The sequence below is a fragment of the Amphiura filiformis genome, chromosome 2 (assembly GCF_039555335.1).
Source record: "Amphiura filiformis chromosome 2, Afil_fr2py, whole genome shotgun sequence".
NCBI classification, from domain to species: domain Eukaryota; kingdom Metazoa; phylum Echinodermata; class Ophiuroidea; order Amphilepidida; family Amphiuridae; genus Amphiura; species Amphiura filiformis.
The window spans coordinates 54,955,257-54,972,531 of record NC_092629.1 but is presented as its reverse complement, the minus strand read 5'-3'; the positions used below and the strand labels follow the sequence as shown (position 1 = coordinate 54,972,531).

Sequence of the window (17,275 nt, the reverse complement as noted above, 5' to 3'; positions counted from 1 at the left end):
TCTTATACCATGTTTATTGTATTATTAATAGTGTAGGGTGCTATGGGGGTGATTTTTGAGTTGGCATCTACTTTTCATACATTAGTGGAACCAATGTTTTTTTGGTATCCTTACACCTCAAAGGATACAAATAGAATTGGTTCTATTTTTTCTATACCCCCTCTACTTCACACGAGGGGTCGAAGGTCATAATGAGGCCAGAAGTTAATTATGTTTTAACATACTGTAACATATACCTCAAAAATGAAAAATTGTCCAATGTCGTCAAGACATGGCATCGTCGTGAATAACAAATGAATCTGTAATATTGGTCGATATTTGATCGATTTATCATTTTTGGACTTACGGTCTTCTTGCGCTCGGATTGAAACAAAAGCTTATAACTCCAAACTGAATGCAGATGTTGGAAATATTTAACCATATTGGCAATCTATGTGCAAAGACGAGCAATTTGACATCTTGTTTGTTGAATTTAAAGGTTGTTTTAAAATTTGACCTCAGTTGAACTTTAACCGGAAGTGACCCTCTAACTCATTAACCGAGCTCAAACTGTATGATAAATTAGATATTTTCGTAATCGTTGTGATGAGACGAGTAATTTGACATGTCTCTTGACGACATTAAACAATTTTTCATTTTTGACCCCTCTTGACCCCTCACGTGACCCCTATGGGGAGGGGGCCAAATGTCAAAAAAAAATGTCAACATTTTTGTCTTCATCCAATAACTTCAAAACCATATGTAACTCAATTTCGTCAAAAGTGGACTTACAGTCTTCTTGCGCTCAGGTCTTCATATTATTGTTATATTTCGTAAATTTTGCTGAACTTTGATACATGTTCAACTTATTACCCGATTGATGGATGGATGGGTGGATGGGTGGATGGATGGATGGATGCACGGGTGGATTTATGGATGCAGAAAAAAGTTACGATTCCCACGTAACATCACATGGTAAAAGTGACAAGTAATTGAACAAATTGGTGTTGTTCTACGATGTTTTAATTGACATAAATTATACACTGATAAAGTACTTTTGTACGAAACGTCAGTGTATAATTTATGTCAATTAAAACATCGTAGAACAACACCAAAGATTTATGGGTGGATGGTTGGGTGGGTGGATGGATGGATGGATGGACGTATGGATGTATGGGTGGGTGAATGAATGGATGGATGGATTGATTGATTGATAGATAGATTGATTGATTGATTGATTGACTGATTGATTGATTGATCCATTTAACTTACAGTTGCACTGTTTATTTTTCATTTCAACAGAGTACTCATCCCGCCATCATGCCTGTCGTCAACAGATCACTGTCGCTGATAGTGATATTGGTCATTGCGGTATTTTTCTTTGACAATGTAACCAGTGGTATAGATCTGCTTAAGATAACCAAGGAAGCCAATCAAAAACAGCAGAAATACTTGGAGATATGGAACGATTTAGTCAGCAAGAAGGAAATTACAGTAGGTACTGTTACAACAGACACTGGAACAAAACTAGAGAAATATACATTTGTAGGAGAAAATGTAAAAAAGATGAAAGTAAAAGAAATATTTTACATGCTTCAAAACTGGAAGTTTATCCACGACGATGCAAAACACAGATTGATTGAAATGGATATTGGAGGTGAGATGTTTCGGTTCCGAATTTCGCTAATTCATTTTGGAAAGACGAATATTGTTATTCGCCCTGAGGATGGCGGTCAGTTAAACACATATTCAAATTACTATAAGATATTAGATGGTAAGACTACTGATGCAACCAAGATTGCGGAAAGTATGCTGCAGTCTTCAAGACAACCTCTGAATAATCAGCCATCATGGGCGGCTGTAGCTGAATTGAAAGATGAAAGCCTCAGAGAGACGATGCGAGAATTTATGATAGTCACGCAAGTTGCAGAAGCGGCCAGGCCAACAGACGAGAGCTTCGGTGAACTTAAAAACCTAATGGATGAAGTGACAAAATTGATCGAGCCTTTTGAAAAAGAATGGGAGAAGCGTATTACAGATATACTAAAAGAATATGAAGATTCATTACATTTAGACGAGGATCAATCCAAGAAGTTGGAAGAAAATCTATTGAATGAACACTTTAGAGAAGCTGTAAGCCGTCTGGACCATTCAACGTCGACACGTGAGGAGTTTCTTGCTCTTCTACCAACCGACCCAAAGCTTCCTGAGGATTTCAAGAATGCTCTAGTTGTAACTGCAGAAACTAAAGAAAAATGGGAGGAGCATATTACAAAAGTACTGAAAGATCATGAAGAATCATTACATTTAAATGATGATCAATCCAGGAAGTTGAAAGAAAAGCTGTTGAATGAACCACTTAGAGAAGCTGCAAAGCGTCTGGACCATAAAACGTCGACCATTCTTGCTCTTCTACCAACAAAAATAGATCTTCCTGGGGATTTCAAGAATGCTCTTGTTGAAACTGCAGAAACAGTTTACAAAGATTTCAATTTAGTCGGTGAGTCATGGCAGAAAGGAGTAAATGGATATAAACCAAAGAACGGTCGGATTCCAGGATCAGATAAAGTTGTACGGGACATTTTAAAAGGAATATCGAAGAAAAAAAGTACATTTCGAAAGGAATTTACTGAACGTTTTCCTCTCCAGGATGTTGGAGGTACTCAAAAAGGGCGATTGGCGCTATTTGATCTAGGTGACAAGTTTGATGAGCTATCATCATCTGACAGCGAAATAGAAAGTACTCATCCACCGAAAAAAAGAGCGCGCCTGGATCCTAAAGATGTTGCAGCTGGTGATGGTGAAAAATCTGGGGTGGAAGAAATGGTAGCAGATGCTTTAAAAGACAGCTCTTGTAAGAGACGAAGGAAAAGGGATGGGTCCTGCACACTAAAGAGACTGAAGGTCTTAGATGACTCAATGGAATGGAAAGGAAAGATTCTCTCCTTTGAAACCATCGATGAAGATGGAAGGAAAATCAGACATGAAATCAAAGTTGATCCAGAAAAGTTGTCTACACCTGGACATATAGAAGAACGCCTGTCTAATCTAAAGGAATCTGGCTTACTAAAGGGAACAGAAACTACTGGAAAAGCACTTGGAGGCTATGGCGTAGCAGTGGGTATTCTTGCAAGCATTCAGTACTTCTCACAGGAAGAGTATGGTAGAGCAGCATTTTCTGCCATCCAGGCAACGCATGCCCTCGGTGGTCTGACAGGAGTAAATGATGTTGTTGCTAAAGTGTCAAAGCAGGCTCTTCGTAAAACTATTGTACTTGCTGCCGACAAGATTGGTTTAGAGAAAACTATTGAAAGAATGTCTGAACTTGGTGCAAAGGCATTAGGTGAGTCAACCAGTAAAGTGCTGGGAAGACTAGCTGGAGACGTGCCATTTGTTGGACTTGCATTTGATGCATATTTCATTTCTGAGGATATCAAAGATCTTACGGATAAAAACAGTGCCACTCCCGAAGCTCTTAAAATCATACATCTCGTTCTTGATGTGGATACCACAGTCTTGACACTAATCGAAACCGCCCAACCTGAACTAACACCTTTCTTAGAACCATTGATTCTTGGTCTAACCATCGTACGGATATCTATTGACAACTTTTATCTAAACATAAAAGATGAACTATCTCAAGTGAAAGGCAAAAGTTTTGGAGAACAGCTCGGTGCATTCTTGAAAGGATTTGATGAGGGTGTCGTGGATTTCTTTACACTCGTACTTATTCAGCAACTCAAAGGACTACATAGACAGCAAGAACATGACAGAGAGCTTTTGACAAACCTGTCAAATCCTGCTAGTTACTTTAATGTGACATTCCAAGGAATGGATGACACTGGAGAACAGGTTGGAACTGTTGACTTTACAGCAGGTATACTGTCTCAATTCGGTGGTTTCTTGACAGTTAAGTTAAATGAAAATGGAACATTTACCGTGGAATTGCCTGAAGTACCAACAGAGACCGGGATTCCAACTCGAGTTGTGAAAACCTTCTCTTTTGGCCGTCCAGTGAGTGATATCGTGTTAGGAGTTGGTGAAGTAGCACATCCTCATTACATCCATAAAGAAGCCAAATTATGGCTGTTCATTCCTGTGAAGGGCTTTGACATCATTGATGACTTTGTAGCTCATCAATCTTCTCAGTACGGTGTATACACAGGCAACTCTGGCAACAATAACTTTTATGCAATACAGGGTGGCAAGAAACGAAAAAGGTCACCAAGAAATAGCAAAGTCAGACAGATCCGCACCTTGCAAACACAAGAAGCTTGTCCAAGTTCCAGAGAATTTTCAGTGCATTTAAACAGTTATCATTACGATCTATATGGTAGAAGAGGAGATGACCGATTCTTTCTAGGACCACAAACATCTCGTGTGTCCGGAGGTGATGATAATGATGTATACTACATTCATGCCAACGGAGGAAAAGCAATCATCAATAACTTTGCTCATGATCAGGAAATGGACACCCTCTACTTAAATGTCAGCCATGATGCCATTACGTGTCAGAGAAATGAATGGGATCTTCTTGTCAGCTACTGTCGGGATATCAGTGCAGCTATTAAGATAAAGAACTGGTTTGTTCATGGTAATGAACAATTTCATCGGCACATCTATCTGGTTACTATGGATGGAGTTGTGATTGAAGTCATGAAGAGTGAGCTGATTGGTTCCCAGTATCAAATCAGCTGTGATCCGGTATCTGTGGATAAGTCCAGCAGTACTTCATCTGAAACCGTGATACTCAATGGAACCCTACTAGAGGTGAAGCAAGTCACTGGGTCAAACTTTTCTGACATCATAACTGGGAATGAGAAGCCTAATATTCTGAATGGTGGACTTGGAAATGATCGGATTACAGGTGGAAATGGATCAGATATATATCTTGTGAAAAGAGGCAGTGGAATTGATATAATATACAATCATGCCACTGACCAAGAGGAAGATACACTTATCTTTGGAATTTCATATGAAGATATTATGGTGGAGAGAAAGCTATCTGATTTGATCATGTTTGATTCTAGTAACCGTGATACTACACAAGCTGTACTGCACTCTTGGTTTAAAGGTGCTGAGTTTCAACATGTAGTCTTTGTCGCTGCTGACAATATACGATTTGTGGTACGGGAAGATGTTGATGGAAGTCCTAGAAATCATCCTCTCAGCATAGATTTAAGTGAGTACAAATATGGGGTGAAACTCGATCTACAGAACGTTAGTGACAATGCAAACACCACTGTTAGCGCAGAACTAGCAGATGAAGTGAAAGTTGTTCTTGATTCTACCAACGATGACATACTCATTGGTAACGCACTTGGTAACTTCCTCAGTTGCTCTGGCGGTTCAGACTTTCTTCAAGGTAATGGTGGAAAGGACACCTATGTGATTCATGAAACATGTGATTCCGCAGCCATATGGAACATTGATGAAAGTGAGGATTTTGATATGATGCTTTTGTTCTGTTCCAGTTCTAATATAAACCTACTGTTTGTTGAACCATCCGACATGATCATTAGATGTAATCTGAGTAATAGATATTTCGATGTACGTCTGAAGGAATGGTTTCATTCGTCAAAGTATCGCCATCTCATTGTTAAAACATCAGACAAAATTGCCACCCTACCACCACAGGATACATCAGAATTAGTTTTATCTCAAGGCCAACTATTTCCGTATCAAATTGAGACAGATGAAGACTGTGATGGAGAGCTACGTGTTATGGATCTGACCATACCACTATACTCAAAATGTGAACGCTTCATTGCAAAAACTAATGCATGCAGTTATTCCATTATTGGAAACAGTCTAAACAATTACATCGATCCAGGACCAGGTAATCCATTCGGATATCAAACCTTAAAAGGCAAAAATGGAACCGATACTTATGTAATGGGGCATAAATATGGAGTATTCAATACAATTGAAAACTTTGCTGAAGATAAAGAACTCGATCATCTAAAATTTGATGTTATCTTTCATGATATTCAAATCTTCCGCAATGGAAATGATGTCATTCTAACATCTCTTTCTAGAAACGACTCGGTCAGGGTAACTGTAATCAACTACTATGCAGGCATATACTATCAACACTTACTAGTTCATAGTATTGACGGTGTTTTGTTCAAATTTAGTGAAGAGTATCCATATGTAGAGGTTATTATCGTGGACTATGGGCTCTCAAGCTTCAGTCAGGTGCTATCTGCTGACAAAAACTCGATTTTTTCCAACGCTTGGATACTTCTTGGCTCCAAAATTGCAGAAAATTACATTGAAGGTGGCCAGAACACGACAAAGATTATTGGAGGACAAAATAATGACACTATAGTTGGTGGTCCACGTGGAGAAGATTTGATTGGCTTTGGTGGAGATGATTCCATATATGGAGGTCCAGGAAACGATGTAATCTACGGAGGCGAAGGCAATGATTATCTTGACGGTGGTTCAGACAATGATGTGTTTTATGGTGGTAAAGGAGCAGATATCATTAGAGGTGGTGCTGGCTCAAATACAGTGGTCTTTAGTGGCTACAACTTTACTGGAGTAACAATTAATCTACAAATAGGTCTAGGATGGGATGCTGATGCTGAAGGTGACTCCTATGAAGACATTCACAACATTCTGGGGTCAGAATATGACGATTTCTTGATTGGAAATGATGACGATAACATCATTCGAGGGTATGGTGGTGATGATTTCATTTGTCCAGCAGGAGGAGACGATGTACTTCAAGGAGGAATTGGTTCAGATATATATCAGCTGGACAATGCGTTTGGACACAAAGCGATCAATAACTTTGCTACAGACGAGGAACTTGATTTGATACTCATGAATCAAACTTCATCTGAATATATCTGCTACTACTTTTATGGTGAAGATTTGCAGCTAAATGTTATTTTTGATGATGTAAATTCTACTGAAGCAGTTGCTAGGATATCTCTAGGGGAGGACTTTCTGATGATAACTCTCCCATTCTGGTTGCGAAATAGCACTTATCGACATTTAGCATTCTCTTTCCTTGATGGATTCGTGAATCCTGCAGACTTCAATGAGAGCGGCAAACAGTTGGGACCCATGATTGCTTTGGTACGCAGTGGAAGACTGCTGAACAGTGCCAGTGTTTCAGGAAATAGTATAACATTAAATATTAATGTTAGTTCATTGCATCATGTGAGTTTACCTAATGAAGAAACATTCACTCTTCAATATGTCCATATTGATCACAATTCTTCTACCTACCATTTACTACATCTACCACCACCCGAATACATCAGAATTAATGATTTGTCGGCAGGATCAATTCATAGTTTTACATTGATCCTGAGCTCATGTGAGCTGAGTGTTGCCATTTCACCTTTGGTTTACAACATTATACAGCCAAATCCAACAAATGATTTAGAAGTTAGTTCATTGAGCAATGGGTTTATTATACGCTGGAACTCACCTGACCCGCTAACCGACCCTTTAGTTGATGACTATGAATACATTGTAAGAATATGGAGTGACGAGCAAAACACAGAGAATCGTGAACATATCACAAACAGCACAGCAATCTCTGTTTACAACTTGATCCCTGAAACAGAATATTTCATTGCTGTTAGTTCTTTAGTCTACAACAAAACCAGTCATCCTTCACAGACTGCAATGAGAACAGCTGAGAATGCTTGTACAAATCTAATCAATTTGCCGGCGCACATGCAAGTAGAGGATCTAGCACGAAATGAACTTGGACAAATTGTTGCAATGGTCAGCTGTGAGGCTGGTTATGCATTGGTGGGAACGAACCATGTGATATGCAACGACAGTTTATCTTCGATTCGTATGCCTTTTCCTCACTGCAGCCTTACAATCTGCACGTTACCAACCGTTGCCAATACTGAAATTATTACTGATAGAATTATTTCCAGACATGGAGACACTCTCACGTGGAAGTGTGCATATGGGAAGCTTTAACAGCACTTGTCTGCAACAGATGTGGTCTCCTGAAATTCAAAGTTGTCATGAAAAACCACGCTGCACTTCTCTGACAGTCCCACACAATGGCGAATTGAACACCAGTATAGCTTATGTTGGCGAAACGGTTTCGTACTCCTGCTTCACTGGATATGATCATCAAGGTCCAGTATTAAGACACTGCGTTAAAACTACTACTGAAGCAGTTTGGTCTCCAACAGATGAAGTTTCATGTGTACGATTGGAGTGTCCAGAGTTACTTCCACAGTCACACGGATCATACTCTATCATTCATCCCAGGTATGTGACAGGTGATGTGGTTGAGTTAGTATGCACTAGAGGCTACTATGTCAGAGATAATCGAGATCAACCGGAGAGAGTAGAGCTTGCGTGTACTGGCCCTGATTGGAACCCACCACAGAGGCATTGCCAACCAATTGTGGAGATTGTAAGCATGAATCAGTTTATTACATATGTTGAGGGAACAGTGCGATATACGATACCTTCTTTGCAAAGTAGGCCTACAGCTGTTGACTCCGTTCACTTTCCTCAAGCATGTCGGCAAATAATGGCAAACTATGTAAGCGTATCACACTCTGATGGAATCAGGATCCAATGTCATCGACGGTGTGATCTCGCAAATGGACCAAATTCCTACGAAGGGATCCTCTCAATAAGTTCAGGAGATAGTTTTGAAAGCGTATGCGTTTCTAGCAATGATTTGCGTGCTGCCACCAGAGTTTGTCACGGACTTGGATATGGGGAATACACTGCATCCACTTACCACAGTGCAATTCCAATCACGACAGCCTACGACGTGCCAGAGTTGCGGGATCAGGAATCATCAGTAATAGCAATAGTCTCAAATACCAGGCAGTGCTATAATAGGATCAGTTGTAGAAAGACATGCGATCAGCTTTTCCTCCAAAATGGCAATTGGCAAGATGGATGTCCCTACACCCTTGAAGGACAAACATGCTCCTTTTCCTGTAATGCTGGTTATGGTTCAAGAACATGTACAAGCAGCGGATGGACTGGAGAACACCCATACTGTGATGGTAAGTACACCAGCTATAGTCTGTAGTTACTCGAGTCAAACACTGATAATTTTTGCAGGAATCTGTTATGCTAGTTGGATTCCTTGCATCATTGTACTTTTATATACTACTCATCATTACATTTAGAGACACAATAAAAACAATATCTAAATTACTGACTCGTGAAGGATATACAGACTAAACCGAGTGGTGCATGTAAACGGATTTGGTTTGGTTCTATAGTTTCAGGATTGCTTTGGGATTTTGCTTCAATTTTTTTCAAAATACAACCATATTTTTGACTCAGTGACATGTCTTCGATTTTCTGTCGCTATAGTAGGAGATAAATAAAAAGGTTCCGTGGCACTTTCTCTAGAATTAGGTTTTAGAAATTGATTTAGTTTGTCAGAATCTAGCACGGGTATCATTTTCCAAGTGCTGGCAATTTTTGATACGGACCAAATGGGGGTCAAAATTTCAAAATGCTCCAATCTTTTTGAAATGTATGCCAAAATCCAAAATATATTTTTTGCCCTAACTCCAACATTGCGGTAGCCTGATATGACCAGAAATGTTGAAAAGTCAACGATCTTTTTGGTAAAAGGTCAAATGTATAAATACCGTTAAGATTGCCCGATTTTGGTGTCAAATCATAAGTTTTCTGACATGACAAATTCAATAAACAACTTCTGAAAACTTACATGACTGTCTTGACCCTGTAATTTTAATGTGGCCGCCAACATTGCAGTTATACGGGTAATTCCAGCCCAAAACACATTTTGAAATTTTGACCCCCATTTGACCCCATTTTGACCCCTAGCAAAATTGACAGCACTTTGAAAAGAGATACCTAAGCTAGATTTGTTTATTATCTATCTGACAACCTAAATCAACTCTCAAACCTAAAGTCTAGAGAAAGTGTCACGCGGAACCTTAATATTTATGTCCTACTAATAATGGACCCATGGCTTGTAGCTGCTTGTGAAAATAAACCCCGACCCATTAGAGCCCATTAGCATCCCTGTATGCCTAACGTGATGTGATTCACCCAATGCAGTTAACCCAGTCTATTAGTCTGTTTTTGTTTTGGGAGAGCCCGAGTAGCTGATATTCTTAAGTTTATAAGGGATGAAATCAAAACTCGACCGGCGGTTGATCGCCGCTTCCGTCCGGTTTCCATTGATTAGAACAATAGAAACCGAACGGAACAGGTGGTCAACCGCCGGTCGAATTTTGATTTCATCCCTTAAAGAGTACAGATACTGTGTTAACGTTAGTAGAGAGCATTCATTAGTGCTTGATTAGATTTGCGTTATTTTTGTTGAATATAATGAATAAACTAACTCATCATACATTGACACTCATGGATATTTTGTCTCATTTTGTCAGGGGAGTTGTGGAAGACTGACATTGATAGAGAAAGTCGTGTCAACGCTCATCTCAGCCACCTTGATCTGTCAATTCATCTCAGAAATTATCTACGTGATAAGTACACGGGCGTTTACTGGGTGGCCGTGGTCTATGATGACGTTTCAGGATCTGAAAAACACGCTATGGAAGGCTTTACATTTTGTAACCTTTTCCGTCACTATGGAAATAACATTGTGGTAGCAAGATTGATTAATCCACAAACCTCATATTCCAACTTGAACAGCCTTTTTTGGCAAGCATATTCTGGTCAATTTGACTCTACAGGAGTATTTGGCTGGGGCGGCTCTGTTTTGAATGCTTTGCGCACACGTGAAAGTACATGGAGCAACCTTGTCAATCTTGGGGTATCACCATTGTTTCTTCATGTTGTATCTTCTGATATTAGCGTTGCTGTTGCATCGTATATTAGTGATGGCCATCTTGTCCGATCTACCCTAAATAATGATGGGTGTGCAATACTCATTGCCTGAAGTGTTGATAATTAAATAAAGTAGGATATAGAGTTTCCACGATACGTGCCAATAAAAAAGAAAACAGTGCATTGGCGCGGTTGGGGTATCCTGTTTGAGGTGCACACGTTAGTCTGTCACGACACTAGTTCGACTGATCTGAATAGACTTCGCTAGTCCGAAACGCTAGTTCGATTAATAAACAACTTGAAATTAATTGTCGGACTAACTAATGTGGTTTTCTTTAAAACTAGCCCAGTGTTTTTCATTTTCAAACTGACGGACCTCTATTAAGTAAAGACATTTTGTGTAGTCAAGATTCAAGACGTCGACGTGTCGAATCATAGCGGAGTGAATGCAATATTCGGACTAGCGGAGTGTCTAACTAACGTCATGTACCTCCCTGCTTAATGATACAAAAATGTATATACAATATTAGCTAATACATGATTAATACTTATGGCGTTAACTCCAGTTCAATGAACAAAGGTAGCTACATTAATACCCAAATGTAAGTTCATACGTGCTGGTGATAAACAATTTCCAAAAGTTTAAACTGACTTTCAGCACAAAAATTCACTAACCTTGAATTTTCGATGTGCGACACACATCTTCATCAGAAGAAGTCCTAAGATGTTGTGATGGACTTACCCTTTTGTTGATCATTGGCAAGTTTTGGCACACATCGAAAATTCAAGGTTAATGAATTTTTGTGCTGAAAGTCAGTTTAAACTTTTGGAAATACATTAATACCGGTAATTATTTCCCTTTCATACACTCTTAGATAGCGGGAACCATGTTGTTCAATTGCACGCGTTCATTTTTCTTGCGGGTTGATGGATTTATATTTGATTACTTTAAGTACATTTTCCAACATTTTTAGTAACACTTTGTTATAAAAATAGCAAAAAACAACGGATTTTTTTCTCATGTCTGAAATAGATTAATAAATGCGTATCACTTGTTGCTCGAGAAATTGTACAAAATAATGCACTTGTACTGAGATGTTGATGCGTCTAATGCACGCGTGCATTATTTTGTATAATTTCACTCCCAACAAGTGATACGCATGTATTAACCTATACTTCGTGTACAAGCATTAAATAAGCAGTACCCGCTGCTCTAAACTTGGAAGTGATATATTTTCTATTAATCACAATGGCCTTTATACGACAGGTTCTATTATAACCTTATATGGTTCTACGGTATTAGTCCAGTCGAATGCTGAACATTTGCATAAAATGGCACATTATAGACTTACATCAACTTTCTTGGATTGGTTTAAAGATTACTTCACTAACAGAAAACAGATTATTGACTATAACAGTCATACATCTGCAACAAAACAAATTGATTCTGGAATGCCACAAGGTTCAATTTTAGGACCTCTAGGTTTCACAATATATATTAATGACATTCCAAATTCAATAACCGATTATGTTATTCTCTATGCAGATGACACACGTGCTTTTACATCACACCAACATATTGAAACACTTGATAATATTTTGAGTAATGGTCTAAGTAAATTAAACACATGGTTGAAGTCAAATAAACTTTCTCTTAATCTTAAAAAAACCCTAATTATATGCTATTTTGAACTCGTTATAAAACTAATCAAGTTAATGACAACTTCAAACTTTCACTTAATAACGCAGAATTTTTGGGTGTATACTGTTGATCAAAATCTGACCTGGAAGAATCATTATTGATGAACTTGCGAAAAAATGTTCAAGAAGCATAGGAATATTGTATAAGGTCAAAAGGTATTTTCCTGAAACAGCACTTTTAACCCTTTATAATATATACACTGGCTCTTTCATATAGGCTATTAATTATGGTATTACTGCCTGGAGTAGTGTTGGTAAAAATAAGCTTCACATTTTACAAAAACGTGCTTTACGGGCAGTCAGTAACAGCAGAGGATGATTTAAGGAAGCCCCATCATGCACTGCAAACGTGTTATCACTAGAGTTTCAACTGCTACTTTACTTTTCAAATCCCATTGAATTCTGTGCAAAAGATGTTGTTTAAGAATTGTGCGTGTGTCATTATTACTTGGTCGATTTCAGAACAAAAGCGATGTATGCATAAAGGATTCACACCTTCTGTAGGTAATATAAAATGTGAAATCGACTAGCATTTTGAATGCGTTTTTATTGTAAATATATCAGTCCAAATTCGAATTTAACCATGCCCGTCAATGCAATGTGCGAGCAGTGGTGTCATGTTCACTCACACAGCTGTGCTAACCGCAAGTCAACACAGTGGCGTGGTGGGAAGTGCTTAAAGGCCCATTCAGTGATCCCGACGATCGTAAAAATCATCAAAATTCAGATTTTGGTACCTTTGTAATTGGCATAGATGTGCTAACATAGCCTGCTAGTGGTTCGGTCGAAAGCCGTGTATTTTAGACAAAATAAAGCATTTGCATGATTCTGGACTTTTGATACTGACAGTACAAAAAGTCCGACTCGAGATCGAAAGAAACTCACTCTCCACCGTACCAACACGCGTTGCGTATTGTTTCTACTACTTATTACATCAGTAGCTACTATTTTAAACAAAATACACAATTTTAACTGTTTTTTCATATTTGAATTGACCGTTAGTTTGCCTCGGTGACCTTTAATTGCTTATTTTGTTTTCTACTACAAAAATTAAGCGTCTGTTTTAAATCAATTTAGACTCTACTTCCCCGTGTTAGAAACACTGGACTAGGAAGTTTTTCCAGTCGATTGGTGGCGCACTGTACGAAAATCTCGATTTTCTCGAGTCGATCTGAGTTGAAGTAGAAAACCTTTCTAAAACTTCTGTTTTTGACTAATTTGTCGATGTATTCAGGGAAAAGTGGTTTAATGAAATTCTGTAGACTTATTCTTTATTTCTAAGCAACTCTGACAAATTTCCATTTTTTTTAATGTTCCTGTGAAATCACTGAAAGGGCCTTTAAATCATCCTCTGCAGTAACAGTGCTCAAACCCATTACAGGTGAGCGTAGAAACAAATTCAAAGTATAGACCTCTGGAAAAGGTAATGTAATGGGTTTGAGCACTTTTAATTCCAAAGTTAGTCACCTGAAAAATAATGCTTGTTATATTACGCCCCCACTATTTATAGTGGTTGAGCACTTTCGACTACTTTTGGAGTAGAGGCTGTGCTTGAATGGCTAGGTTTGTCATGGTTTTGACACCACAGAATGTGTATACATGCATATGCTTTTGTGTTAAGTTGAAACCATGAAAAATTATCCGTCTGATGATCGGTATACCCAATGATCGTAAGTGAGGGTATGCTGTGAAACTAGTAGTAACGGTTGCCTTTTCCAGAGGTCTATACTTTGAATTTGTTTCTACGCTCACCTGTGATGGGTTTGAGCACTTTTAATTCCAAAGTTAGTCACCTGAAAAATAATACTGAATTTTGAAACCATGACAAATTATCCATCTGATGTGTGAACTGGGAGTATAGCAAACTCCATTATCAAAGTTAATATATATAGTCCAATAAATTCCCGTAACAATCGTCCAAATCATGTCAAATTTGATGGATTTGGCACAGTACATATAGCGCTGATCATTATAGCTATGGAGGCATTTCAACAGCACCTTTATTTGGTGGGAAAAGGTAATGCAATTCCTTGGACATTGAAGTCGGTGCTTATAATAAACTGACCCTGATTGCAACATAAGTTAGCTTGATATAGATTTTGAAGGTTTACCCAAAATACTGACTTAATGGTCTAATGGAACCCTGGAATTATGGAAACTTTTGGGCTCATAACTTCTAAATAGTTGGTCTAAAGTGCATAAAAGTATACATATTTAGAATGGCAAAGACTTGATGAATCTACCTGTGAGGTCAATTTTCGGCAAAAATACTCAGTTTTGGAGAAAATCCCCTAAAACAGGTTTTTTGGTCCAAATTTTTTCGGTCACCATAACAAAAAATTTTGCGATTCATTTTTAAAATTAATTTCTAAAAAACTAGATAAAAAAATTCTAGGATTTGTTTGTTATTTCCTTGGATTTTGACCAATTTTGAGAAATTTGGACCAAAAAATGGTAAAAAATGCTAATTTTGCCCAAACATCATAAAAAGCATGATTTTCGGCCAAATTTCAAATACTTTTGGCTAAGTTGATAAAAAAAAATGACTCAAGAATTTTTGTGTTACATTGTCTGAAAAAATTTGAGCCAAACAACCACCGTCTGGGGGGATTTTCTTCAAATATTAGCATTTATATGCCCAAATTTGACCTCACAGATGAATTCATTTAGTGTTTGTCATTCTAAATATATATATGGTCATTTCCAGCGAAAGCGGGACAAAATTCTCTCTATGTTAACTTTTCACCTTAAAATGTCATTAATAAAGGAAATCACGTTATTGATGGAGCATATCATGTCACGTCCAATGTGCTCTCTTTGAGCATATAGGCCTTTACTAGCAAGCCATACCAGGGAACAAGTTATGATGGCCTAAATGAATTGACGTTACTCACGAATTCAAAGATAAAGCACCATATATGTCATTGAATATCCTTCAATCAAAATTAAATTATTACCATTAGAAAGAAGTTTGCATGATCTCTCATCAAATGTAAAACGATTGAATTCCACCGAAGTTTGTGGACTCTAGAGGCCATTAAGTCAATTTGGCTAATAATTTTGTTACCCGCGTATCAAAAGTAAAATGGTCGTTCTGAAAAATGTTAAGTGAATATGCCGTAAATGACTATATCATAAGACGAAGTTTCGTACTATGATTCTGAGGTCCAAGTGATTATTTTATACAAATACATTTTAACCATAAAATTCCACAAAATCATATATTACCCACGTATCAAATGTTATCCACGAGTCCAGCAAATATAATTGCCATAACTTAAATTAACATTTAATGACCTTGGACACTGAATTTAGTTTGACAAGCGCTTAAAATTGTAAATCGTATAAATACGTTCACCGCTTTAAAAAAATCTACGAGGGTAAAAACTTTTGATACCCACGAATCCCGAATAGATGCTAATCTTGAAAACAAGGAGAATATCTATTTTAAATCTAAATCAGCACATATTCAAGCCATGGGTATGCTATAATTTTTACAGTACTTATAATTTATGCACCTAAGAAACGCAAACCCCAAACGGTACTATATAGTACTTTTAGCTTTACCCACGAATCCAAGGATTTACTCGTAAATTAGATGTTTCTTATTCATCTTAAAAATTTGAACATGCGAAATAGGTTCCAAAACAGTCCTGTTTAATAGCGTCCTCTTGAAGGTATAGTGAAGCTGTATCGTGAGGTTTTGATTGATTATCCTAAATTATCATTTTTTGGGTTAATGCAATTGGTTAGAGAAACGGGAATCATTGAAACACAATGGAGGTATAACCAAATGATGATTTCCAACCTTCTGTAACATGTTCTATTTTGCCGCTTACCATTACATACCTCCAGATATATGTGTTACCCACGAACATTTTGGTTACCCACGAATCCCTACTGAATTGCATAATTTCGAGCCAAACAAATGACTCAAGTAAAACGAAGAAAATTGCCATTTCATTCCAGCACCTACAATGCGTGTAGCAGCTAGCCGATTGTATTATTATCATGAATATTGGCGTAGTTTTACACAGCTAGGACGAACAAACAAAGCGCAAGAAATAGCGATATGCACATAGTTAATCTGTCAAGGCGGATGGCGTCTACAATGCGTGTATAATCTCGCCGATCGTATTATTATCATGATTATTGGCGGAGCTACACGCAGCTGATGAAATGTACAAACAAGACGTAAGACAAATACAGGGTGATTTAAAATGAACTGTACCCAACTTCACCCAATTTTTTATATATATTTGCGGAGATTGTACATATCAAAAAACTATCATTGAAAGCAGTGATAAGTGATAAGTGTAGTAGAAATTTTGAATTTTGATAATACGTGGTTTTAGTCAGAAGATATCGCATTTTCAAGTTATCATCCCATTTTTAGACCAACACACGGAACTAGGTTTATCCGTGTTCTCTACCGCATTAACAAAATCCAACTACCATGACTACGTACATGTACAGCAAAACCAAAAAGACAAATGTTATTTCGCATTATTAAATCAATAATATTGATATTCAATTACAATGTCAGGTTGGCAAAGATTACATGTTAAATAATACATGTAGAACAAAGGACCCGTTGACTTGAAATTGTAGAGGGAAATTTGAATTCAAATAGAAATTGTGCTGGTGCAATATCCATACACTCGTAATTGAGACCTGCTTTTTTCACCAATAATAGGAAACATAGCCTACTTCCATATTACAGCTTGCAATATAAAATTATTTAAATGTTGGTAAGTATTTAATTTTAATTCTATTTATTTATCAATTCATCTTATTTTTTCATTTTTAAAAA

The 17,275-nt window shown here is 37.6% G+C and overlaps 1 protein-coding gene across 1 annotated transcript; it reads left to right on the top strand.

Annotated features, from left to right (window-relative positions):
* Nucleotides 1-1,287: 1,287 nt before the first annotated feature.
* LOC140146402 (uncharacterized) lies at nt 1,288-11,637 on the top strand. The gene is given in 3 exon segments (XM_072168236.1): nt 1,288-7,925; nt 7,927-8,993; nt 10,362-11,637. Coding segments are annotated over 3 exon segments (8,205 nt in total). The 5' UTR covers nt 1,288-1,299; the 3' UTR covers nt 10,874-11,637.
* Nucleotides 11,638-17,275: the final 5,638 nt, after the last annotated feature.